This window comes from Delphinapterus leucas, chromosome 4, assembly GCF_059928025.1.
Source record: "Delphinapterus leucas isolate spDelLeu-1000000601 "Yukka" chromosome 4, BTC_Dleu_Yukka2, whole genome shotgun sequence".
Lineage (NCBI taxonomy): Eukaryota > Metazoa > Chordata > Mammalia > Artiodactyla > Monodontidae > Delphinapterus > Delphinapterus leucas.
Window position 1 is genome coordinate 69,504,427 of NC_143132.1, and position 26,877 is coordinate 69,531,303.

Below are 26,877 nucleotides of genomic sequence, written 5' to 3' on the forward strand. Positions count from 1 at the left end.
AGACCTAAATGTAATACCGGATACTATGAAACTCTCAGAGGAAAACATAGAAAAACCACTCTTTGACATAAATCACAGCAAGATCTTTTTTGATCCACCTCCTAGAGTAATGGAAATAACAAAAATAAACAAATGGGACCTAATGAAACTTAAAAGCTTTTGAAAAGCAAAGGAAACTACAAACAAGATGAAAAGACAACCCTCAGAATGGGAGAAAACATTTGCAAACGAATCAATGGACAAAGTATTAATCTCCAAAATATATAAACAGCTCATGCAGCTCAATATTAAGGAAACAAACAACCCAATCCAAAAATGGGCAGAAGACCTAAATAGACATTTCTCCAAAGAAGACATACAGATGGCCAAGAAGCACATAAAAAGCTGCTCAACATCACTAATTATTAGAGAAATGCAAATCAAAACTACAATGAGGTATCACTTCAGACCTGTTAGAATGGACATCATCAGAAAATCTACAAACAAATGCTGGAGAGGGTGTGGAGAAAAGGGAACCCTCTTGCACTGTTGGTGGGAATGTAAATTGATACAGCTACTACGGAGAACGGTATGGAGTTTCCTTAAAAACTAAAAATAGGGCTTCCCTGGTGGCGCAGTGGTTGAAGTCCGCCTGCTGATGCAGGGGACACGGGTTCGTGCCCCGGTCCAGGAAGATCCCACATGTCACGGAATGGCTAGGCCTGTGAGCCATGGCCACTGACCCTACGCGTCCAGAGCCTGTGCTCCGCAACGGGAGAGGCCACAACAGTGAGAAACCCTCGTACAGCAAAAACAAACAAACAAACAAACCAAAAAACAAACAAACAAAAAAACTAAAAGTAGAATTACCATATGACCCAGAAATCCCACTACTGGGCATATACCCAGAGAAAACCAGAAATTAAACAGAGACATACACCCCAATGTTCCTTGCAGCACTATTTACAATAGCCAGGACACGGAAGCAACCTAATTGCCCATTGACAGACAAATGGATAAAGAAGATGTGGTACATATATACAATGGAATATTACTCAGCCATAAAAAGGAACGAAATTGGGTCATGTGTAGAGATATGGATGGATCTAGAGACTGTCATACAGAGTGAAGTAAGTCAGAAAAAGAAAAACAAATATCGCATATTAATGCATATATGTGGAACCTAGAAAAATGGTACAGACGAACTGGTTTGCAGGGCAGAAATAGAGACACAGATGTAGAGCACAAACGTATGGACACCAAGGGGGGAAAGTGGCAGGGGGTGGTGGTCGTGGTGTGATGAATTGGGAGATTGGGATAGACATATATACACTAATATGTATAAAGTAGATAACTAATAAGAACCTGCTGTATAAAAAAATAAATTAAATAAAATTCAAAATCTAAATAAAAAGCTAAAAATAAAAAGTGAAATAAAAGCAAACTGTCTATTCTTCCCTTAGTAACTTCCATCTGGAAGAATTATGTTACCATATGTCAAATTATCAGGCCAAAAGACTGAAGGCCACACTCCAGCTCCTCCCATTGACATCCACTTCAGCTTTTGTTCTATGTGGGTACACAATGGTCTCATATTTGAGTCTAATATCAGGAAATGGTCGTGAATTCTAAGTTGCCCTTTGAATATTAAAGTCCCTCTCTAGCTGAACTGGAACCCCCACAGCCCTCACCTAGTAAAGTTTGGAACGTGCCAGGCCTTTTGGTGGTCACAGTGAATAGGGCACTACAAACATTTTATGGGTAGGGACCAGGAAGGCCAAATGTTGAGCACTGTGTCAGGAGTCTCACATAAAAACTGCCCAGACCCAAATGCCAAAGAAATAATGCACCTAGCTATTTTTTTTAAGCCACAAGATGGCAATAAACACCAAGAAAGTCCTTAAAGATTAGTTTTCTGGCCATAAAGGAACAGGAAGTTTCAAAATGCCCAAAAAGGAAAGAAAATTTTTTTTTGATTGAAAAAGCTGAAAAACACTTTTGAATAAGCCTATGCATTCCAACTTTCATTTGTAATGGAGATTATGGATGTTTCTTTCCAAATAAAGATTACCAAAGAGGCAAAAAAATTCCTATACTTGTGCTGGAAATCTCATTCTGCTAAAAAGAGTATCTGAGAAATTCCTCATTTTTCAATAATTTCAATTTTAGAAGGTCAGGTAAACAATGGCAGTAGCATGCTATTTAATCTTTGTCCTCTAAGGACACAGCCAAAAAGCTTTGATGCCAAGTCTGAAGAATTAGGTGAGACATTAAACTAATACCTTTAAAAAAAAATTAACAACAAGCAGTGACCAATAAAGTATTAAGTCTCATTTTCTTAAGTGGTTTATAAATTAGCTCCTAAAGCAATTTAAAAATGTTCTAAGGAATATAAATAAATAACAACTACTGATATTTCCCATGGTCACAATGTTAAAATAGATAATATCTGGAGACTAAGTTTTAGTATGCTTGTTTAAGAAACTATTTGATAGTCATACCTTTAAAAACATATGTGTTTATTTTAAATGGATTACAGTATGTTCTTTTGTTCCACAAAATACACATAAATACTGACGCATAAATAAGTTAGTCTCTACTTCCTAGCAGAAGCAATGCAGAAGCGTAGAAATTAAGATCAATGCACTCTAAAATCAAACTGCCCAGCCAGGTTTGAGTCTTGTCTCTGTTACATCTTAGGTATGTGACCTTGGGTTAAGTTACATAACCTCTCTGTGCCTTGGTTTCCTCATCTGAGTAAGAATAACATAATACCTACCTCATAGAGCTGCTGTAAGAATTTAAAGAGATGACATATAAAGGATAATATATGGCACATATTATATTATGTCTTATGGCCTGGCACATAAGAAACATTCAATAAATGTTAGTAGTAGTATTGGTTATTACCATTATTATTATTTATACTTGGTGTTGCTTTTGAAAAACTAATGCTATTATAGGGATCCCTTAGGTCAGGACTAAAGACAGTATTATTAGAATTTAAACCAGAAACCCCACCATATACCACAGTATCTAAAGACTAATGACCTTTAGAGAAATAATCCTAAACAAGTAAATCTCACTAGGTGTCGTGCCTTTGCAGGCTCCAGATCCATGAATTTAAGCTATCCTCCAACTAGGAATCCTATTTTGTTGCTTTCCAGTTTTTTAAAATTATGCAGGTCCTTGCAGTTCTCATCTGGTACAATGTCTATAGCTCACGCAACTATAATGCCCTCTCAGGGCACACTCACACACTGCAGTGCTGCAGAAGCACCTGAAAGTGTCCTCCAATCCTCTGCAAAGTGTACTGACAGACACTGGAGCAGGGGCCTTGGTGATCACCACCGAAATGTTCAAAGTTAAGATATTATTGATAACGTGTAAGTGATTTCTGTATTTCAAGATTAGATACCTGGTTTATATCTTTTCTAAACAAATTAAGGCCATAATATCAACATAAGTTAAGATAGCCAAAAGAAAAATTATCTAAGAATTTAAATGAGTTTTTTCCTATGTCTGAATGTAGTGGGGCAACTGGTGTTCACCCATATTAGGTTATCCTTTCCTTTGGAGTATATGGAAGTATGAGAAAATTTCATGTCCCAGATCTTTATATGAGGCAGGGCCATATTCCTCATTTTAGCCTATAAAATACAAGTAGAAGTGAGACTATCATACTTCTGGGCCAGGGCATGTAAGAGTTGGTTTGCCATATCCATGTTCTCTTTTTCCTAAATAACATATACTGAGATAGTAGATCCTAAGACGGAGGGAACCTAAATCCTGAGTCACGGGATAGCCTCAGATGACCCATGCTGGTCTTGGTGTGAGGGAGAAATAAACTTCTGCTGTGCTATGCCATTGAGATTTTGGAGTTTGTTACTGTATGGCCTAGACTGGCCTGATAAATACCTTGAGGTAGTTCATTTTCCTCTCCATTCACTACCAACCAAGTGATAACAGATGTAAAAAAATATGTACTAGTGGGCAGAAGTAACAGAAGAGTTAGAGAATGCCAGCAATATTTGGAAAATAGGGAAGAAAAAGTAGAAGCACAGTAAGACAGTATATATCTATTTTCCTTATGAAGCCCTAGATATATCATTAGGCACTTTTGTTCTGGCCACGGGACATCTTTGCATGGAGACAAAAAAATTCAAAGAGCAATTCTTACCTGCGTAAATGAGCATTTTCATTTCTTAGTGGTTGCATGGCCAGTGCTATTTCAACCTGAATATTTGTGTTTCCATTTACTGTTGGAAGCAGAGATATATACAACTCCAGTTCTGTAATCAACCTCTGAATTTCTGAATCTTCTATAAAAGGCAGAAAAAATGAGTAAAGACAATATCATAAATTATTTTTGGATAAGATTATTCATATGTATTACTAAAAAAGAAAATATTTCAGAAATATACATACATGCTATAAACAAACTCAACTCAGTTATTTATGAATTTATTATACAAATCCTATTTTCCTCTTTCCTGCTACCTGCATTTCCTTACTGAAAAGAATTCTAAAGACATTAAGTTCAGTAAACTAAAGATTAATCTTAAGTCACAGAATTATATCAGTGATTTTTTCAGTTAAAATGTCTAGTAGGAAGATGGTTTATATATATCTCCTAGTTCACATTTACCAAAAGACTATATTAGACTCCTATAATTGCTAAAGGGTTTCCTATAATTAATTACAGTATTAACATTTATAATACAACCTTTGATCCTGGCATAAACAAATAACTCACTTTAGGTGATTCAATTTGGCAACACATTGAGGAAAGGTCTACTAAGATAAGATTTTATTATTTAACTTTATAAAGTAGGTTAACACAATCAGCTACACTTCATTTGATGTAGCATCAAAAGCAGTTATCATTTTTGTTATTAATTGTGGGGAGTGGATGGTTTGGGAGGTGGCAAACAGCCACAGGGAGAAGGTAGATTTTAGATCTTTTGTCCTTTTATTTTTGTCCCCTCATTTCTATTCAAATTTTCTGTGAACTGAAAACATTTGATAAATATTAACTGTCTGATATCTGAAAGAGGTAAAGTGTATTCTAGTTACAAAAATTTACTCAACTCCATGAGTATTTTAACACCCTGATGGAATGTTTACATGCACATAGTAAACAACTGTGCCCAATTACAGAGCAGACTTCTACCAATCCTCCATAGAGGGGTTTTACTTGTAAGCATTGGAGGCCGAGACCTGGGCTCCACCATTTTCTAGCAATGTACCTTAGTCAGATTACTTAACTGTTGAAGCCTAGGTTTCTTCATAGTTAAATGGAGATAACAACAGTACCTCATAGGGTTGCTGCGACGATTAAACGAGATAATGCATATAAAACACTTAGCACAGTGCTGGGCACATGGTAAGCGCTCAGTAAATGATATTGTTACTATTATTATTGTTACCAATGATTAAGTATTTGGTTAAGAAAATAGTAACAAACTTAAAAGTCTAAAACCACAGGAGATTTTAATATATTAAACCACTGGATCAACATTGCTACAATCCTCTAGATAAATTTTAACATTTGGTACTTTTTTTGTCAGCCTGCAAATATTAGGTATTCAATCAGTGCTTCCACAATTAATTACTGTGTTTTCTAGATGACAAATCTGTAACTCACTCCAAATGAAAGCCATTATTTAGAATATACACCTATAATGAAAACATATGAATATGACCTGGCTCAAATGTCTCTTAACTGCACCCAAGACATTTTTCTTGATTTAATTAAAAAATCCCAAGAGTGAATTTAAAAGGGCATAAAAAGTTTTAGGTTCCTTCTCAAAGTGAGATTTGTTAAACATTATAACAGTTGGTTATTAAAGAAATGATGAGAGGAAATTTTCTGCACCTTTTTAAAATAGGAAAAAATTATCATTCTATTCTAGGGAGTTAATCATGTTTAGGGTCCTCTAACCCCTTAAAGTTTATCTCTATAACTGGTTGAATCTTTTCAAGGTCCTTTGAATCAAGCAGAATGAATACACACTTTCAAGTAAAAGACTGTTTGATATTCCCTAGCACGTTTCAAATCCACAGGAAACAAGAGGAGCAAAACCTAAAAAATAAGAATAAAACAGACAAAATTCATTTCCTCATTAGCACAAGACATATTTCTATGGAAAATATCACAAACTCCATGTCAGTTATTCTGAATTTAAATGACATGCCACAGGGACCTTCCTGGTGGTGCAGTGGTTAAGAATCTGCCTGCCAATGCAGGGGACATGGTTTGATCCCTGGTCCAGGAAGATTCCACATGCCGCGGAGCAACTAAGCCCATGTGCCACAACTACTGAGCCTGCACTCTGCGGCCTGTGCCACAACTACTGAGAATGCGCACCACAACTACTGAAGCCCGTGTGCCTAGAGCCCGTGCTACACAACGAGAAGCCACCGCAGTCAGAAGCCCACACGCTGCAACAAAGAGTAGCCCCTGCTCACAGCAACTAGAGGAAGCCCGTGCACAGCAACGAAAGACCCAACGCAGCCATAAAAAATAATTTAAAAAATTAATTAATTAATGCTAAAATTATAAAAAAATATAAAATAAATGACGTGTCACAGAAAATTATAAAGAAAGTCTTCATCTACCTTGTTCTGCTACCAGGGCCTTGAGCTCTCCCAACAAATACTTGATAGTTCTAACTTTTTCAGCACTCTGGTTCACATTTTTTGCATTCTGCACATCCTTTATTCTTGTATCTTGCACGGGTATGTTTAAATCCTTTCTTTCACTTCTGACCTCTCCAATTTGTTCTTTAACATATTTTTCTTCTTTAATAGCCAAGAAATCTGGCTGTAATAGGGTGGGGCTGCAGCAAGTCTGACTGTCTGGATGAGAACCCAACAGTTTCGTGTATGTTTGGAAACACTTTAGTAGGTCTGGTTCCTTAGGAACTCTTTGTTGTGGCAGAATCACATTAGCAAGACCCAGCTGCTGAAATGTTGGAGTAGCTGGTTTGTCAGTTTGGGGCAGGCTACATGGAACTCCAAGACTAGTACTGAAGGAATTCCTTAGAACATCATCAGTACAGTCCACAGGAATTGTTCTACCTTGTGATACAAACTGGTTGTCACCATCAGTCTGAACTTCCTAAAGAAAGAAAAAAACAAGTTAAGCCTTCAAAAATGTGAGCACTGACTTGTAGGCATTAACTATAATAAACTCAAACGAAAAATGTTAGAAGATGACGTTTGCAGGATAGAGTTATAGATTACCAGTAAATAAACTGAATTTCCCCTCAGCACAATATTCTAGCTTTTTAAAGCCTCTGCAATATGGGAACATTATAAAGCCATGACTAAAATAGATCATTTACAAATATCACACATGGTTTAAAGACATCAAAAATTAGTCTACTTTGGGACTAAACAAAATTCCACTTTGGGAAATTACAATGTAAGAAAATAAGGTGAAAAAGCTTTTGCACAAATATATTTAGAGAAATGTTATAGTGGTAAAAACTTCCTTAAATGTCTAACCATAGGTGAGTAGTCACACAGACCATGGTATATTCACTACATAGAGTATTAACAACTTATTAAAAATTTCAAAAAGGTAAATTACAATAAAATGTTAAGTGAAAAAAGCAGTATATAAAACGTTATAAAATTTAATTATGATGATATTTTTAAAAGAAAACTAACTTAACAAATTAAAACCAGAAAACAAAACCTACACAGAGAATTAAGTAACTGGAACATGCTCTATCAACGTGTTAACAGCAATTATGCCTGGGTGGTAGGTATGGGTGATTTCTTTTTTCAAGTAATCTCTTTCCCTTTCCCCCTTCACCCTTTCCCCCTCCCCCAATTAATAGGTAAAACTTTTCTGATACAAAATAACTTGAAAAAATAATTGGTCTTTACATCCTAGGGCATTAAGATACAATGAGCAAATTCAATTTTCTCTCAAGGCGACAATTTCTAAAAGCAAATTACTACTTATATAGTATATAAACTGTACTCACAGAATGAACCACTGGAGGGCAGGGTGGTTGCTGAGGTAACTGGACTGGGGTAGAGGTGGATAAGCTATAATTAGAATATGGAGATGCCTGAGATTCTAAAAGGGAAAAGGGAAAAAAAAGTCATTCACATCTCAGACTGCTTATACAATTACCAGGCAACTTAATTAGAGCTTATAATCATGCCTTTTAAAACGTCATTCATACTAACCAGAACCAGACGCAGTGTGGCAAGGTGCAGTAGGAATTCCTTTAGGGCTGTTCTTTGAAGCCAAGTTATTCATCAGTGACATTTGAGTCTGCACATGCTCACAGAGGGCTTGGTATATTATGGGTGAATACATTCTATAATGATCTTGTAGTGACCAATTTTGTGGTATATCTGATGAGACTCTTTCACTTCCGGCAGAAGCATCATTAGGAATCTGTTTCTTATTATCTGAAGATACTAATGTGGAAGAAGGGAAAAAAGTTCTTGAAATACGATTCTTCAAAAACCTTTACCATAAGATATTAGGGAAAAAAGGACTCTCAGAAGTAGCTATCACCCCTAAAGAAAATCACCTCAAATGATTTTTTTTTTTTTTTTTGCGGTACGCGGGCCTCTCACTGTTGTGGCCTCTCCCGTTGTGGAGCACAGGCTCCGGACATGCAGGCTCAGCGGCCATGGCTCACAGGCCTAGCCGCTCCGCGGCATGTGGGATCTTCCTGGACCGGGGCACGAACCCGTATCCCCCTGCATTGGCAGGCGGACTCTCAACCACTGTGCCACCAGGGAAGCCCTCAAATGATTTTTTTAAAGTAAGTAATGAATTAGGTTCTCCAGTCAAAAATCATCTACACTATGTGTTTAAAATCTTTATTAAACACTACTAATAAAATCTCTCCAATTATAAAGACCTCTCTTAGGGGGGTTACTTCTCTCTAAAATCCAGTAAAACTCTTTCACCTTGCTCCTTGTCCAGTTCATGCTCTTGAGAGGGGGAATGCAATAGAAAAGACAGATACCTTGTACAATTCTGACGCTTTGACAATAATAATAATAATGATAAAGATAAATAAATGAGAGCTTTTAGAGTGAGAATAAAAGTAGATTTAATCTACACATTGGGCTCTCAGACAAGAACTTAACCCGATATTTAAAGTCTCCAAAGCTTAACCATGACATACTTTTCCAACCATCTTCCCAACACTCTCAACTAAGAAATTTTTCATTCCAGTCAGGCCATTTTAGACACCTAAAACAAGCTTTTCTCACTTTCCCAAAACATTACTCATGATGAACCATTCTTTCCAATTCAATTCTACCTACTCACCAAAGCTCATCTGAAGGCTTCTCTCTCCCATGAAGCCTTTTCCAGTCATTCTAGTCTAGTGACTGCTCTTCACCATCCCAGAGCACATATTGTCTATACAAATCATATATCACTTGCATATTGTACTATATTGCTTATCTTTCATTCTCTTGTCTACCTGACTAAACTATAAGATTCTTTAGGCAGGACTGTATTTATACTTCATTACTTTCTCCCACAGAGTCTTGTATTAATCTATGTACAAAGCAGTACAAAGTAGAAACCTGGTATTAATAAACTAATACATGAAAAACAAGAGTTTTCTACATAGCACTACTCTATAGATCACTATCAAAATCTATTTCTTTGTCTAATAAGATCCCCTTCCCAAATGTTTTTTTAAAGACTATTAATAGAAATGAGAGTGTTCTTGGTAGATCATAGGTTATCAGAGTACAAAGTAAGTTCAGAAAAATATACAGCTTTCGGCAACAGCTTACCAAAGCTAAATATATATTCTATGACATAGCAATTACACTTCTGGGTATATACCTAACAGAAATGAGTGTTTATGTCTACTAAAACAGTGGTCCCCATCCTTTTTGGCACCAGGGACCGGTTTCATGGAAGACAATTTTTCCACAGACCGGGGCGGGCGGGGGAATGGTTCAGGCTGTAATGCGAGCCATGGGGAGTGATGGGGAGCCATGGGGAGTGATGGGGAGCCAGGGGGAGCGGTGGAGGAAGCTTTGCTGGCTCGCCTGTGGCTCACCTCCTGCTGTGCGTCCCGGTTCCTAAGAGGCCGTGGGCGGAGGAATTGGGGACCCCTGTACTAAAAGATGTGTACGAGAATGCTCACAACAGCTTTATTTGCAGTAGCCAAAACTGAAAACACCCAAATAGCCATGAATAGTAGAAATGGATGAATTGTGGTATAGTCATCTGAAATATACAGCAATGGAAAAGAACAAATTACTGATATACTCAAACTACCTATATGAAATTAACAGATATGATGTTGTGTGAGAGTCAGACACAAGACTACATAGTGTACAACTGCATTTACATGAAGTTCAAAAATAATAGAACTATCCAATGGAGACAGAAGTCAGAAGAGTGGTTACTCAAGGATGAGGAGATAGGTGGTGGTGAGAATACTGAGGGGTAGGAGCCTGGTAGGGTACTGAAAATGTTCTATATTTTCATCTGGGTGGTGACTATATGGGTGTACCCCATATGCAAAAATTTATTGAGATTTATGCACTTGCTTTATGAAAGTTACTCCTTAATTATTTAAAAAGTGAAAACAGTTAAATTTTTTTAAATGGTATGGAATTCCCCAAATACATATACAATTTATTGAAAATAAAAACATTGCTAAAAGCATAAAACCTACAAGTAAAAGCAAAAAGTTAAAGGCAGATGAAATATTATAACCAATAAAGATAGAAAAATATTACTAAATTAATATTTGACTATGAAAATGGTTGGAGATATTGGATGCTTCCATTTTGACTTGGGCTATACTCTTCCTTTTGAGATAATCTATTGCTGTGAACATACTTCCTTGGCCTGAATATGAGCTCTAACAGTTACTAGCTGAATAACTTCTGGCAAATTATTCAACCTCTCTTGGCCTCCTCTTCCTCATCAAAAAAATGATGATAAGAGCATTACCTATTTCATAAGACTGATGTGAAAAGTAAACAGCACATGTAAAGTATCAATGTCTAGCACATAGTGAGAACTCAATAAATGTTATATCTGTTACCAAATGGCTACAAAGTCTTAATACGGACAAATAAATATTTCATATTCACAAATCTTCCCAACTGCAATCAATAAAATATCTCTAACCATGTGCCCTCTGAGGTGACATGCAGTAACAATTATTCTTCACTCCCTGAATATATGAGCTACAACAAATTGGTTAATAAACATTTCTGTAAAAAAAAAATTATTTCTTAGTGGAAATACAATTTTATAATAAATCAAATGGAAAAGCATCCTCCTAAAATAGTTTAACTTTGAAATCTAAAATGATGAAGGGTGAGATCACAGGCAGCCCACGGCCATCCAGCACATTACTCTTCCTTTCCTCCTGATTCCTAGGTCTCTCTTCTGCTCCTGGCCTTTCCTCCTGATTCCTAGGTCTCTCTTCTGCTCCTGGGTTTCTTTTGGTCCCATAAGATAAGAATTGTCTGGTTTGAGGAATTCTCAGATTTTACACTCATAGTTCCCAAGCACTGGCACTCATTCACTTTTCAAGGGATGGTTTTCACAATCTCTGATAAAGAGGAGCTACAATATTAGGCCTTTGCCAGCAGATGGCATCATCCAACATAAATTAATAAACCTCAAACACTTCTTAAAATTCAAAGCTTTAGAATTAACATGACTTACTTTGCTCCTTTATTAACTCACTCTATGTGAAACTCTACTTAGAATGTTATATATCTGTATTTAAGAGACAAAATCTTAAAGCAAATTATCTAAGACAAGTTAAAAACCATAAATGGATACACAATTTTAAAATTAAAAAAAAACAAACACCACCAACAACAAAATAAGCCTGTTACTACACAAATACAAATGAAGTATATTTTCTTGCTCTTGTTCACTATAAAAAAGCACCCTACATAAACATTTTACCAAACAGCTTAGGACAGCAATGCCTAACTGGTGTCAGGTGATAACTATTTATTCAGTCCACAAAACTTTTCCTGTCCTTGAATTTTAGCTGCTGTACAGCACTGTCGCTTGGATGTACAAGCATTGTCTGACAGGTAAGATAATTCCTGCCACCCAAATACAGAACAGACATCTACTGCGGATAAGAGCTGCTGGATGCCTATTATAATGTGAAATACGTGAAAGAACACCTGGCCTTGATACGGGCAATCAAAGCTCAAAATATTCTGCCTGTAGCAGTTTATTTCCCCAAGGTGAGGGCAGAAATATATACATGATACTGAAAGTAGGTCACATGCCCACAGCATTCAACACAGTTATCAAAATGTAAAAAGTTGCTTATTAAAAAAATGTCTTTTTTCTTTGAGTGTCAGGAGCACTCTCAAGCAAGCTCTCAACGCATTTCTGGAACTGCCTTTCTGCCTCCTTCCTCCCAGTATGCAACGGGGTGGGTGAGCGTGACTCCACAGACGCTCAGTGATCAGGCAGGTACCAGACAGAAAGTAAGTAAGGAGCCCAAGCCCCAGAAGACAGTTAACACCAAATAGTAAGATAATGTATGCTAAAGTTAAAATGATACATAGATACCAGTTAACATGCTGTAATAGATTCCTAAAGTTCTAGTTATGATTATCACACTTATGCAGAGATGGAAAAGAACGCAAGTGCTGAGTTTGGTTTTTGTGTATTTTGAGCACTGTGCCAACAGAGCAAAAACCTTGTACTGGTTAACAGCTGCTAACCACAAAAAAGAAAAAAAAGATGATCCTTTCTAGACAGTGCTACAGTTTGGTAAACTAAAAAAGAGTAATTTAAGCAAAGGGAAAGAGGCTTCTGCTTCTGAAGAGTCAACCTTAGGAGTAAGTCAATGAGAACCACTTCTAATACTGCAACCCTAAAGGAGACTGTCCTATGGGATATAGGTCTTTCCGAGGATGAAAGTGTAGGGGAAATGACAATAAGATTGTATCCTGATCACGGGCCAGAACTGCTGATCTGACTCTAATCCAAAGAAGAATTTAATGCCAGGGACCCAGAATGCTAGATCTCTCTCATTTGCTTCCCCAAACCCGTCTTCTACCCGTCTCCACCCTGCTCTGCTCTCTCTGGGATGCTAATCTGTATGGATTACATTGTTAAGAGACATTCCTTCATGGGTCTCTTCTGCTCCTACATGTTTTGCTGGGTCTACCAAAAAAGTAAGGCCTTGACCTAAGCTCTTTACCTGGGCCATTTCTCAGGGTTGTGTTTGTACTGAGCAACTTTGAGGGATAAGGTAATGTTTCCCCCTGAGACAAGTACAGGCTTGCTCACTACTTACTACAAAATCAGTGGATTCCCCAAGCTCAGCGGTCGTCAGCTGAAGCTTAAACCTACAGCATGTGCAGTATCCACCTGGGTCCATCCCATCATCCCAGTGGGAAGTGGCAGCAAGGGAGAACCAAGACAAATATGCTGCTGTGCATGAGTAATAAAGTCCTTTGTCTCTGACCCAGAGTCTCGTGTCTCCTGTCAACATGCATGACACAGTAAGGCTAAATTATTAGTTGTAAGAATGAAAATCAAATCCCAGACCAGATATACAACAGGGTTCCAGTTGGGTCCAATCCAATGGGAGTCTCAGCATTATCATGGAAAGGAAGAAGCATGAATTCAAAGTATTTATTCCCAACTCCCTCTCTATGAGGCCACCTTGGGCTGGCTTTGTCACTGCTCTTCTCAAGGCAGCCTACTCTACACAACAGTATCTCTTGAGTCCCAGCACCCTCTTCCTCACCTCATTCCCTAAGGCCTAAGGATAATAAAAGCTCTGTTCCTGCTGCTAGCACTGGGCTAGCACAATCCCTTGTGGTTTCCGTATACTCTAGTCACATCTTTGAAATGAGTTTCTTTGTAAATAAACCATCTTAGAATTATCTTAATTTGAGTGTAGCCATCTATTTTCTGTTGGAACTCTGATAACAAACAGCTAAGCTGGGATCCAACAAGTTGCTACCACGGCACCATTGCCAGCCATGTACATTCTAAATGAGAGTTCCCTGAGAAAGGGAGCCCTGGACAAAAAATAACCTGCCTTGAGAAAAAAAAGTAAGAGACTGGAGGAATAGGTAGATGGCGCTACCACTCCTTTCTTTGTCCACTGGGCCCCCAAAATGGGCTTCTACTTTAAGAATTAGACCAGGGGTTAGCACACTTTTTCTTAAAAGGCTAGAGAATAAACATATTACGTTTAGCAGGGCCGATTGTCTCTGTCACAACTACTCAACTCTGCCACTGCAGCACAAAAGTAGCCATAGAAAATACATAAACGAGGGACTTCCCTGGTGGTCCATGGTAAAGAATCCGCCTTCCAATGCAGGCGACACGGGTTCAATCCCTGGTCGGGGAACTAAGATCCCACATGCCGCCGGGCAACTGAACCTGTGCACCACAACTGCTGAGCTTGAGCACCTCAAGGAGAGAGCCCACGTGCTGCAAACTACAGAGCCCACGCACCCTGGAGCCCACGTGCCACAAGTAGAGAGAGAAAACCTGCACACCACAACCAGAGAGAAGCCTGTGCACCACAATGAAGAACCCGTGGGTCACAACAAAAGATCCCACGTGTCTCAATGAAGATCCAGTGTGCCGCAACTAAGACGCAATGCAGCCAAAAAAATATAATAAGAATACTTAAAAAAAAAGAAGAAAATACATAAATGAATTAGTGTGGCTGTGCTCTGATAAAACTTTATTTACAAAATAAATGACTAAACATTATTTATAAAGCAAAACTGGCTGTAGTATGCTGACCCTGGTTTAGACCAATGTTGTCCAATAGAAATATAACGTAAACCATATATGCAACTTTAAATTTTCCAGTAGCAATATTAAAAAAATTAAAAATGGGTAAAATTAATTTTCATGTTTTATTCAAATCAATATAGCCAAAATATTAACATTTCAATATGTAATTAACATTAAGTTATTTTTTGCATTAAATATTCTAAGCATACTGTGCATTTTACTATTAAGCACATCTCAACCTGGATGGTAAATTTTCATCAGAAATCCTTGATCTGTATGAGATTTAATAAAATTTACAGTTGAAAAAAGTAGATTCACGTACCTGTTATTCCAAACATACTTAAAAGTTTTCTAATAACTGGATCAAGTACCAGTTTTCAAATTAAAATTAAATTTAAGTAAAATTAAATAACATTTACAATTCAGCTCCTTGGTTGTACTAGCCATACTTGGAATGTTCAATGGCCACATTTGGCTACAGACTGCCATCTTGAGCAGAGCAGGTCAAGACAATACGAGGCTAAATGTGACTGGCCTCCAAGATAGGTTAGTAAGTTGTTTCCTCTGCCTTAGTTCTCTGACTCAGGACCACCTGCAACATCAACCTCTAGTCCTATGAATGTTCTGCCCTCGTTTTCTCAGCCTCTTTGCCTGGATCCTGATCTCTTAATACCCAGGGCTATTGCTGTAGATAATTTTCTAGACTTCACTCCTTGCCTAAGCTGAATCTAAGCGTGCACTGCTGTGTTAACATTTTTGGCCCACCTGAACTGTGGAACTATCTGGTTCCATTCTTGACCATCTGAATTCCCATTGTGGACTTTTATTTTTTCTTTTTAAATAAATTTATTTATTTAATTTTGGCTGTGTTGGGTCTTCGTTGCTGCATGTGGGCTTTCTCTAGTTGCAATGAGTGAGGGCTACTCTTAGTTGCGGTGCGAGGGCTTCTCGTTGTGGTGGCTTCTCGTTTCGGAGCATGGGCTCTAGGCGCACGGGCTTCAGTAGTTGTGGCTCGCAGGCTCTAGAGCACAGGCTCAGTAGTTGTGGCACACAGGCTTAGTTGCTCCATGGCATGTGGGATCCTCCCGGACCACGGATTGAACCCTTAACCACTGCGCCACCATGGAAGCCCCATTATGGACTTTTTCATTTCCATTTTGGGCTATCTTGTTCTATAGGCCTCTACGGAACAGCATAATCAAAACTTGATTATTCTAAACTGCTTGCTGAATTATTACACTTAATTAAGTCAGCAAGATTAACTGTGAGGGTATAAAACATCCTTGGCCACAGTCACCATCAATCAGTGGCAGGCCTTCTTTCCTTACATATCTTATCCAACTTGGAATTTTACCTTCTTATTACCATGTCTTCTAACTGTGCAGCTCAAAAATTGAGCTATTGAACCTACTTAAAAAAAAAAAAATATATATATATATATATATACATAAAGTATTTTTAAAACAATAAATATACACATGAAACCCAACCAATTTGTGAATATCTATGAAAACAAGGGGCAGGGAGAACAAAGATAACTCTATATACCTCCCAAATGTCAAAGTGAGTTTGAACCTTTCCTCCTACAAACCTAGCCACTTTTTTTTCTACTTTTCTTCTTGGGAAAGTAACTACTCAGTGATTAGAAGCTGAACAGAGGGGAAAAAAAGCACAAGCACACACACACACCTGAATAACCAATGTTATTAAAATGAATCCAACTGCATAATCCCAATAATTTATCAAAACCCCCAGAATTAAGTATTATATTTAAATAAATAAGAGAAAAAAATACTTACAAATTTCCTTCCAGACTACAGAAGGTACAGTATGTTTTTCATGTCCTTTCTTTTTAGATCCATATCGTTTGCTTTCTACAGGTCTGGGGTTATATCTATTTTCTGAATATGCTATTTCTGAACCTACTATTAATGAAAACAAAAATTCATTAGCATTAAAAGGACTACTTAATTGAGAAAAGGTGATCAGCAAAGAAGCATTTAAAAAATAAAACCTGAATCTTCATTTCTCAGAATGTCCCGCAGCAAAGAAGCACAACCATCAAGCCCTTGTACAGTTTCAGTCTGCAAAGAGAAAGTCATTTAGAAATTTGTACACAAAATTTTAATGCAGGAAAAAAAATTCTGTAATTTAAAAATTTCCCTATTTAGAAGCAATTTATTATTGGTAGAAGACTTGTTTTAAAGTAAAAAGTCTTCATTAGAGCAATTAATACTTTACTTTTGAATTTTTATTCCCACTTCTTAGCTTTTACCTGAAAACTAATTAAAATAGCATATATTGTATCTATTCAGTTTAATCTTACCTGACTTTCTGAATCAGAATGAGTGGGATAGCCAGAATCTGCATTAAGACGAGCTATCTTTCTCAAATGGGTCCTAGAAAACAAGTTTGTTAATATCTTTACCTATGACACAAAAAGTTGTTTTCCCAAAATATATTATAAATAGACATTCTCTTTCCAGTGAAGGTTGGATAAGAAAGTTTGTCCATGTAAAAGATGGATTTATGCAGGACTTTATGAAGATTGTAAAGACTAAAATGATCAACATGGGTAAGATATGAAAAGTCCCTCCGCAGACTTTTGTGAAGGTAGAGACCCATTTAGTTCTCTAGGGTAGGAAAACTTTAGTCTAGCCCAAACACTTGAAAATCTCTTGAGATTTCCTGAAGTTGTAAACTTCTTTACGTACTTACCCTTTCCTTCCATTTGTTAATTTAGCAGGTCCAGTGTGCTTTCCTGAAGATAATACCTATGACATAATGCATTATATTGTAGTATATATACAAATATTTTTTCTATTACATTCTCAGTATGCTGTTTGGACAAAACCTGAAATGTTATTCATTGTTTCGGTTCCCTTTTTTACTGTGGTAAAACATACACAAAATAAAATGCACCATTTTAGCCATTTTAAAGTATACAGTTCTGTGGCATTAAATACATTCACATTGCTGAGCAACCAACACCATCATCCATCTCCAGAACTTTTTCATCTTCCCAAACTGAAATTCTGTACCCATTAATCATTAACGTCTCATCCCCTCCTCCCCTAAGCTCCTGGTAACCACCCTTCTACTTTCTGTTGCTATTAATTGGCTATTCTGGGAAGTTCATATAAATGTAATCATACACTATTTGTACTTTTGTGACTGGCTTATTTTGCTTAGCACAATATCTTCATGTTGTAACATGTACAAAATTTCCTTCCTTATTAAGGCTGAATAATACTCCTTTTTTGTTTTGTTTTGTTTTTTGCGGTACGCGGGGCTCTCACTGTTGTGGCCTCTCCCGTTGCGGAGCACAGGCTCCGGACGCGCAGGCTCAGCGGCCATGGCTCACGGGCCCAGCCGCTCCGCGGCATATGGGATCTTCCCAGACCCGAGCACGAACCCGTGTCCCCTGCATTGGCAGGCGGACTCTCAACCACTGCGCCACCAGGGAAGCCCCAATACTCCATTTTATATATGTACCATGCTATTTTTAATAAAACCCACAATTACAACTGAACTCTTATAATTTGTTCTATATAGAATGTCAAGCAAACAACACATACATTTGTGTCTTAAGTCTATTTAAGCTGAAAATGAAGTTGAGATATTATTTTAATCAGAAGTATATACTATAGTAAGTTTGGACTATACTCAACCGCTGAACATGTTTTACATTCCCCAGTTCTTCAAAACATACAAGTTAATTCAAGATACAGGGCAGAGTCCATAACTCTGATTTTATTTATCCATGTTCTTTAGAATGCCTGACAAGACTAGCACATGAAAACTCTACCATTCCTCTTTATCTATATCTCATTCTCTCAATCTTTCTTTTTAAACACATATGTTGTTTTTTTAATTTTTGATTTAAAAAATACCTTAGGTGGGCTACCTTTTGTGTAGAATAAAGAAAAAAATTTGCTTCTACATGCATCCAATACCTTGAGAGTTACAAAAGAAATAGTTAATTGTAGTTGCCTCTGGGGAGGGAAACAATCTGGGAGACAGAGCAAGAAGGGAAACTTTCCATGGTATACCTTTTTATATCTTAAAAATTTTATATCATATAATCTCTATTCAAAATATAACTTTTAAAAGACACAATTAAACTCCCTACTCACTCCCTCATTTTAGCCTTCAGGTGTAGTCACTGTTGGCAGTTACACTTAGGATTTTTCTTGACATGTTTACATATTTCATTCCAAGACAGCTTTGAGCACTAACTATTAAACTTTCTGGAGTTATACAATATTCTATTATTTGCTTGAATATGTACACTCTCCTTCTAAGAATGCTACTGAGAATACATTTTTTTAAATTGGGTTGATAAAAAGTTTTACTTCTCCTTAAGATAACTTCGAATATGATGGAGTCATAAAGCCAGCAGTGAGAACCAACATTGGCGGAAGTAAGATGCCATATAACATAGCTCCACTGGCCCCTGCATGACCCCCTCAGGGTCTTTCCTTTCACAATATCTATGTCGGTGTCCTGGCCAGGACCACAATAAAAAGCCAAACCATTGTGCTGCTAGGTCTAAAAACAACTACCACAATAATTATCTTTCAAAATTAAAATTAGTATACTATCTGAGATAAATAATGGCATAATTGTAAGATTATATACAGCATTTCTCCAAAAAACACACACATTAGGTTATATTACAGAAAACCAGGTAGAGAAAATTAACCAAAATAAAGCACCCTGTAACAGTATCACACTGGCACATTTCCTTCAAATTTATTTTGTATTCTTTATTTTGAAATAATAGTACAAATAATTGTATACATGTCACCAAGATTCCCCAACTGCTGACATTTTACTACATCTGCCATGTTTTCTCTCAAAAAAAAAGTACATAATTACGTTTTGTCTGAACCATTTCAGATTAAGTTACAGACACGATACCACTTTATATTTAAATATTTACTCCTGGGACTTCCCTGGTGGAGCAGTGGCTGGGTAGTCGCCTGCCAATGCAGGGGACACGGGTTCGATCCCTGGTCCGGGAGGATCCCACATGCCGGGGAGCAACTAAGCCCTTGTGCCACAACTACTGAAGCCCACGTGCCTAGAGCCCGTGCTCCACAACAGAAGCCAGCACAATGAGAAGCCCACGCGCTGCAATGAAGAGTAGCCCCTGCTCGCTGCAACTAGAGAAAGCTCGTGCGCAGCAACGAAGACCCAACGCAGCCAAACATAAATAAAATAAATTTATAAAAAAATATTTATTCCTAAATATTTCCTAAGGACAAGGTCACTCTCATATAACCAAAGTATAATTATCAAAATCAGGGAATTAACACTGAAACCATACTATAATCTAATCTACAGATCTTATTCACATTTTGCCAATTATCCCAACACTGTACTTTATAGAAAAAAAATTCTGGCCCCCATCCAGTCGAGGATCATATGTTGCATTTTAAGTTGTCCTATCTCTTTAGCCTCCTTTAATCTGGAACAGATCCTTGGGTTGTCATTCATTGTCTTTTACAGCCTTGACATATTTAAAGAGTATGAGCAGTTACTTTGGTAGAATGTCCCTCGGGACATGTAGACTTGCCTGCTTTCCCATGATTGGTTTCAGGTTGTGCTTTTTTGGCAGGAATACCACAAAAGGGATGTTGTATCCTTCTCAATACAATATGAGCAGGCATATGATGTCAGTTTGTCCCATTACTGGCGATGTTAAGTTTGATTAAAGATGGTGCCTACCAGAGTTTTCACTACAAGGTTACTATTTTTACCTTTGTAAATATTAAGCATTTTGTGGGGAGATACTTTGAAATTACACAGACATCCTATTAATCAAACTTTCGTCCAGTAGCATCCATTGAGGATTCTTGCCTTAATCATTTGTCAAATGGTGATTTTTCTAACTTACATCATTCCTTCTACATTTATTAGTTGGCATTCAACCTTAGTGAAGTACTTCTTCATTTGTTAGTATGGACTTACTGATTCCTATTTCACTTAACGGGTTATGATGCATTATTATCATTATTTATACTAACGCTCAAATTGTCCCAGATTCTGTCAGTAGGAGTGTTTTCAAACCGGCTCCTCTATCTTTTTAACATGTCCCCATTATTTTTTGAGCTAATGCTTACAATAACCTGATCCAGTTTTTTTTTTTTCATTGTGGTAACATGAAATCTACCCTCTTACCAAACTTTTAAGTGTACAACATAGTATTGTTAACTATAGTATGATTATAGCAGAACGTACTCATCGTGCATAATTAAGTTTATACTCATTGAATAGCAACTCTCCATTTCCTCCTCCCTCCAGCCCCTAGCAACTACCATTCTACCCTCTGCTTCTATGAGTTTCACTATTTTTAGATACCTTATATAAGTGGAATGATGCAATATTTGCCCTGTGACTGGCTTATTTCACTTAGCATAGTAGCCTCAAGGCTCATTCATGTTGCATATAGCAGGATTTCCTTCCTTTTTTTAAGGCTGAATAACATGCCATTGGGTATCCACTAATCCATCAATGGACATTTAGGTTGTTACCACATCTTGGCTATTGTGAATAATGTTACATGAACACAGGAGTGCAAATATCTCCTCAAGATTCTGTTTTTAATTTTTCTGGATAAATATCCAAAGGGGGACTACTGTATCACATGATAGTTCTATTTTTAATTTTTGAGGAAACTTCACATTGTTTTTCATAGCGGCTGCACCCTTTTACGTTCCCATCAACAAGTGTACAAAGATTCAAATTTCTCCACATCCTCACCAACACTTGTTATTTTCTGGATTGTTTTTTGCTGTTGTTGTTTTGTGCTTTTTTAAATAATAGTTATCCCAACAGGTGTGAGGTGATATCTCATTGTGGTTTTGATTTGCATTTCCTTGATTAGTGATGTTGACCATCTTTTCATATACCTGTTGGCCATTTATTTGTACGTCTTCTTTGGAGAAATGCCTATTCAAGTCCTTTGCCCATTTTTCAATCAGGTTGTTTGGTTTTTTGCTGTTGAGTTGTAGGAGTTCCTTATATATTTTGTTTATGAACCCTTTATCAGATATATGGTTTACAAATTCTTCTCCCATTCCATAAGTTGCCTTTTCACTCTGTTGTTTCCATTTTATTTTTATATATCTAGGTCTCAGCTCTAGAGTTGACCATTTCTCCCAAAAGTCATGGTTCCTTTTAGTGGACAACAGTATTTAAAAACCAAGATCTAGGCAATAGCTGTGCTATTTGCTACTGGGGCTTCATATGGATTATTTATTTAGTCATCATGACTAGATAGTTGCAATTTTGAGTCTTGTGTTTTTACTTTTAAGTCTTTTTCCATATTAACATAGTCTTCAAATTTTTTAATGGTTGTGTAGTATTTCCTTGAGTGGAAGTAATATAATATGCCCTTGGTTTGCTTCATATTTTTGACAGTCAAAAAACAAACCTGAAATGTTTTCATATACTGAAAATAGGCTTTCACATTCAAGATTAAAAGCTTAATTATTTGATAACAGGTTATTAGTTGTTTAAAGGACCTAGATACAAACTGCAAAACCACTTTCTAAAACAAGTGCCCCAAATGGCAATGCATGACAGAATCAGTTTGCTTTATCTCACATTTACTCCCGCTAAGTATTATCATTAAACTTTCTACTTTGTTATTTGAGAAAATCGTAAATATTTCTTAGGAGTCATATCTCCTACCAACAACTGCAAGATAAAATTACATTTGTAGAATAATTTAGTGTACTAAAGCCTTTCATTTCCACTTAATCCACACGCTGTGAGTTGTTATTACTTCTGTGAGATGGGAACCTAAATTTCGGAAAGGTGGCTTGTTCAAAGTCATATATCTAAGAGATGTTTAAAAGAGTAATGTTTAAAAGAATGGACTCTGGCACCAGCTATGTGGGTCTCAATCCTGTCTCCACTGCTAACCAGCTGTGTAACTGCAAGGAAGTTATCTGAAGTCTCCATCCCTCAATTTCCTCATCAATAAAATGAGGAGTGTTATCTACCTCCTAACATTGTTGTGAAGATTAAATGAGAAATTACATGTAATATCTGTAGTAGTGTTACCCAAATGTTAGCTGCTATTATTATCATTGAGATGGTAATAAACTGTTTTTAAGGGGGCTAAATTGTGTTGCACAATTTATGCCAAGTGTGAAACAGATGTTTTATCAGGTTCTCTCATTTAATCTCCCCAATTCTTTGAGGCAGAATTTTACACCTATGTTATAGATAAGGAAAAGGAGGCTCGGAGCAATAAAAAGTACTTTGCTTACTATCAGTATGACAGTAGTGGCAGAATTGGAATTTGAATCCGGAGGTGACTGTGACTACAAAAACCATGTTTTTCCCCCTTGCTGACTGCACGTATTCTGCATTCATTCAATATAAAAGAAAGATCTATAAGGGTGGGGCTGCTCTGGAAGTACTCATGAAGAAAATCTGGAGCCAGGTTTTGAAAAAAAATGTAAAATTCACGTTAATGGGGAAGACAGCATTAAAAGTGAGTTGATAAATGCAGGAAGACCAAACAAAGGGATGCGTGTGTGGATATGCTTAAGGAGTAAGATCACTCTAAGTAGAGGGTCTGAGTGAGGACTGACTGATTCCTATTGGTTGACAGATTACCTGAAAATACAGAGATAAACTGTTTAGTAGCGGAGGAAGCCGAGCAATGTCTCTAGGCTGAAAAATGGCTTGATAAGGGTTAGCAAGGGCACAAAAGGGGCGCTGAGGGGCACCCAAACGATGGAAATGTGAGAGTGTTAGAGAAGACTTCTGTAAGTGGTCCTTGAGCTGAGGGACAAGAGACGGAAAGTGAAGATTTCAGGCAGAGAAGGGCATTCTAGTCAGAACAAAGAGCAAAGGCACAGAGGCCTGAGAGAACACGGGCGCCCAGGGCACTGGAGAACACACAGGTGAAGAGCTCTGGGTATTACTGGAATGGGGGTGGAGGCTGGTAAGGAATGCACGGGCCCGATCGAAAAATGGCTGTGTGGACAGGCCAAAGAACTGAGATTTTATCTTGGAAAAAAAACAGGAAGAAGTGTTCCAGAGCTGGATTTTAAGCAGAAAAGAGAATCGATGAGGGGCGTGCATTTGAGGAGGGGTAAGGCTAAATGCAGGGACACTAACTGGGAGAGTTGTGGTTTTTTTTTTAACTAGTAGTAAAATACCAGCAACTGTGACGGAAGATCCAGCTAGTAGCGGCACTTGTTGGAAAAGCCGAGAACCTGTAGTTGATGCAACAACGTCCTGAGACTCCGAGAGGTCAAGTCACCCACCCAGCGGCAGAGGCTGGACACGAACCCGGGGCCCACACCAAAGCCAGCGCTCAGGTGGACCCCAACGATTACAACAGAATATACATCTAAGGGCAGAGCGGCTGTGTTAGGGTGTTACGATTAGGTCCCCACCCCACCCCCGCCTCGTCTCCTCTCCCAGCATTTATTTTTAGTGCGGCAGCACTGTCTCCGTTTTTACTTTTTGTCACAGGGAGCTCTGCACGTCTCCCGGCCCGAGGACTCCCTCCGTCCCTCTCCACCCTCACAGTGGACTCCTCAGGTCCGCAGACCTCACCTGGCCCGGTCGAGATCCGGACCTGACCATCTCTCGCAGCTTCAGAAAAGCCCAAGCGCAGGGAAGCAGAGCCACACTGTAAAAGGAATTAACCGCCGCGGACTCCCGACCCCCCTTGGCCCGCCCCCCAAGCTTCCGCTTCCGGGAAGGAGCCCGCCGAACGCCGCGCCTCCTTGTCTCCGGCGCGCAGACAAACCTCTCCAACCCGCAGTCCGCAGCCCTGCGCTTGCGCAATAGGCCCCTGTCGGACCCCGGCTCGTCACACTCCGGCGGAGGGCGAGAGACGCACAGAACGCCGGCGAGCTCGGCGTGGCCAGGTGCCGGACGGAGCGGGGCCTGGAGGGGGAGGGGCGGGGCCTGGAGGGGCGGGGCGGGGGCGGGGCCGGGGCAAGGCCGCGCCGGGAAGGGCCGGGCGAGCAGCTGGATCGCTGGGCTGAGCGGGATTTCGGGTCAACTGGGAGACCTGAGTTCTGCGTCCTGCGTCCCTGCAGCGAGGGTTTCCATGGAGGAGCGCTGCCCTGCATCAGCTGGGAGAAGTGGCGAAGGGGCCCCGCCGGGACCAGAGGAAGGGACTGCTGTAGAGGGCGAACAGGTTTCTGAAGGAATTCCTCTGGCTCTGGGTTTTGACTGTATTTTTAGTTGGTGTTTAGTATACCATTTTGAATGTATTTGTTCTTGATAATCAATAAAAATCAATCCTCGGTCCCGTTATCTCTGCGTAATTCTGATGACAGTTGCAAATTTTTCATTTTGTGGCCCTCGATCTCAGAACGGCGCTCATTAGTTGCGATTTTGGTTTTACTTCCAAGCATAGTTGTTTACTCTTAAGTGGAAGTAATCACTGTTAATAAAGAATAACAATATTCTTACCATTGGCATGCTGCACGAATTTTAATGTGAATGGCTTTGTTCTTTTAAGGCATTTAGTTTTGGGTTAATGTTTTAAATCAAGTTGGGGAAAAATTAATAACCCAATTGATTTCATTTTTTTAAAGGAAAAAAATCTACGTTTTGAAAGTCTTAATTAGAATTAAAATAACCCAGAAACTGAAATCTGTCCACCAATATATTGCACACTCATACGGAGTGATTTGGGGAAACTAGGTATTTAATAAATTTAGCTTTGAATTAGATTAAATTGTGAAAACCTCTCCCTTCTTCATCCCTCTTCTATAAGTGTTTAACATATTCACCTGAGGTTTCAGATGTTTTTCTTAGTTGACTTGACTTGTCAAAACTTATTCTGGAGCTTCCCTGGTGGCGCGGTTGTTGAGAGTCCGCCTGCCGATACAGGAGACACGGGTTCGTGGCCCCGTCCGGGAAGATCCCACATGCCGTGGAGCGGCTGGGCCCGTTAGCCTATGGCTGCTGAGCCTGCGCGTCCGGAGCCTGTGCTCCGCAACGGGAGAGGCCACAACAGTGAGAGGCCCGCGTACCGCAAAAAAAACAAAAACAAACTTATTCTGATTTTTCTTACTTAATACCTGCTTATTTTAAGAAAGCATGTATTAATTAATACATGCTTATAGATAAGAAATAAAAATCACCCATGATCCCACTACCCAGGGAACACCACTCTTAACATTGGTGCATTCCCTTCTAGACTTTTTCCAACTGTGTACAGACAGTCCACACTTATGATGGTCCGACTAAGGATTTTTCAACTTTATGATGATATGAAAGCAATATGCATTCAGTAGAAACTGTACTTTGAATTCTGGATTTTGATCTTTTCCCAGGCTAGCGATATGAGGTAAAATACTCTCTCATGATGCTGGGCAGTGCAGGGAGCCTCAGCTCCCGGTCAGCCACGCAATGAGGAGGGTAAACGATGGATACTCTACAGTGTACTGTGTCTGAGCATGTTTAATGTAGGCTAGGCTGAGCTATGATGTTCAGTAGTTTAGGTGTATTAAATGCATCTTTGATTTATGATATTTTCTTTTTTTAAATAGGTCTTTATTGGAGTATAATTGCTTCACAATACTGTGTTAGTTTCTGTTGTACAGCAAAGTGAATCAGCCATATGCATACATGTATCCCCATATCCCCTCCCTCTTGAGCGTCCCGCCCACCCTCCCTATCCCTCCCCTCCAGGTCCTCGCAAAGCACCGAGCTGATCTCCCTGTGCTATGCTGCAGCTTCCCACTAGCTATAACTATTTTACATTTGGTAGTGTATATATGTCCATGCCACTCTCACTTCGCCCCAGCCTCACCCCCCGGCGCCCCCCCCCCGTGTCCTCAAGTCCATTCTCTATGTCTACATCTTTATTCCTGCCCTGCCACTAGGTTCATCAGTGCCATTTTATTTTTTTTTAGATTCCATATATATGCGTTAGCCTACAGTATTTGCTTTTCTCTTTCTGATTTACTTCACAACAGTGCACAAGGGTTCCCATTTCTCCACATCCTCACCAATGCTTATTTTCGGTTTTTTGTTTATTTTTTTGTTTTTTTCTAATTTATTTATTTATTTTTGGCTGTGTTGGGTCTTCGTTGCTGTGTGCGGGCTTTCTCTAGTTGCGGCGAGCGGGGGAT

The 26,877-nt window shown here is 38.6% G+C and overlaps 1 protein-coding gene across 3 annotated transcripts in view; it reads right to left on the reverse strand.

Moving 5' to 3' along the window:
* The window catches only part of CCDC14 (coiled-coil domain containing 14), a 52,435-nt gene extending 27,762 nt beyond the window's left edge, over window positions 1–24,673 (reverse strand). The window contains exons 1-9 of one of the 3 annotated variants that reach the window (XM_022567311.3): window positions 24,338–24,673; window positions 17,468–17,523; window positions 17,076–17,148; window positions 16,764–16,833; window positions 16,549–16,671; window positions 8,188–8,424; window positions 7,980–8,074; window positions 6,601–7,102; window positions 4,160–4,301 (exon numbers count right to left, since the gene is read on the reverse strand). In XM_022567311.3, coding sequence (XP_022423019.3) covers window positions 4,160–4,301; window positions 6,601–7,102; window positions 7,980–8,074; window positions 8,188–8,424; window positions 16,549–16,671; window positions 16,764–16,833; window positions 17,076–17,148; window positions 17,468–17,523; window positions 24,338–24,367 — 1,328 coding nt within the window. In that variant the 5' untranslated portion in view covers window positions 24,368–24,673. Of the gene's footprint in view, window positions 1–4,159; window positions 4,302–6,600; window positions 7,103–7,979; window positions 8,075–8,187; window positions 8,425–16,548; window positions 16,675–16,763; window positions 16,834–17,075; window positions 17,149–17,467; window positions 17,524–24,337 lie in introns of all 3 variants that reach the window. The other 2 variants (XM_089910600.1, XM_089910601.1) reach the window with 2 other exon arrangements.
* Window positions 24,674–26,877: the final 2,204 nt, after the last annotated feature.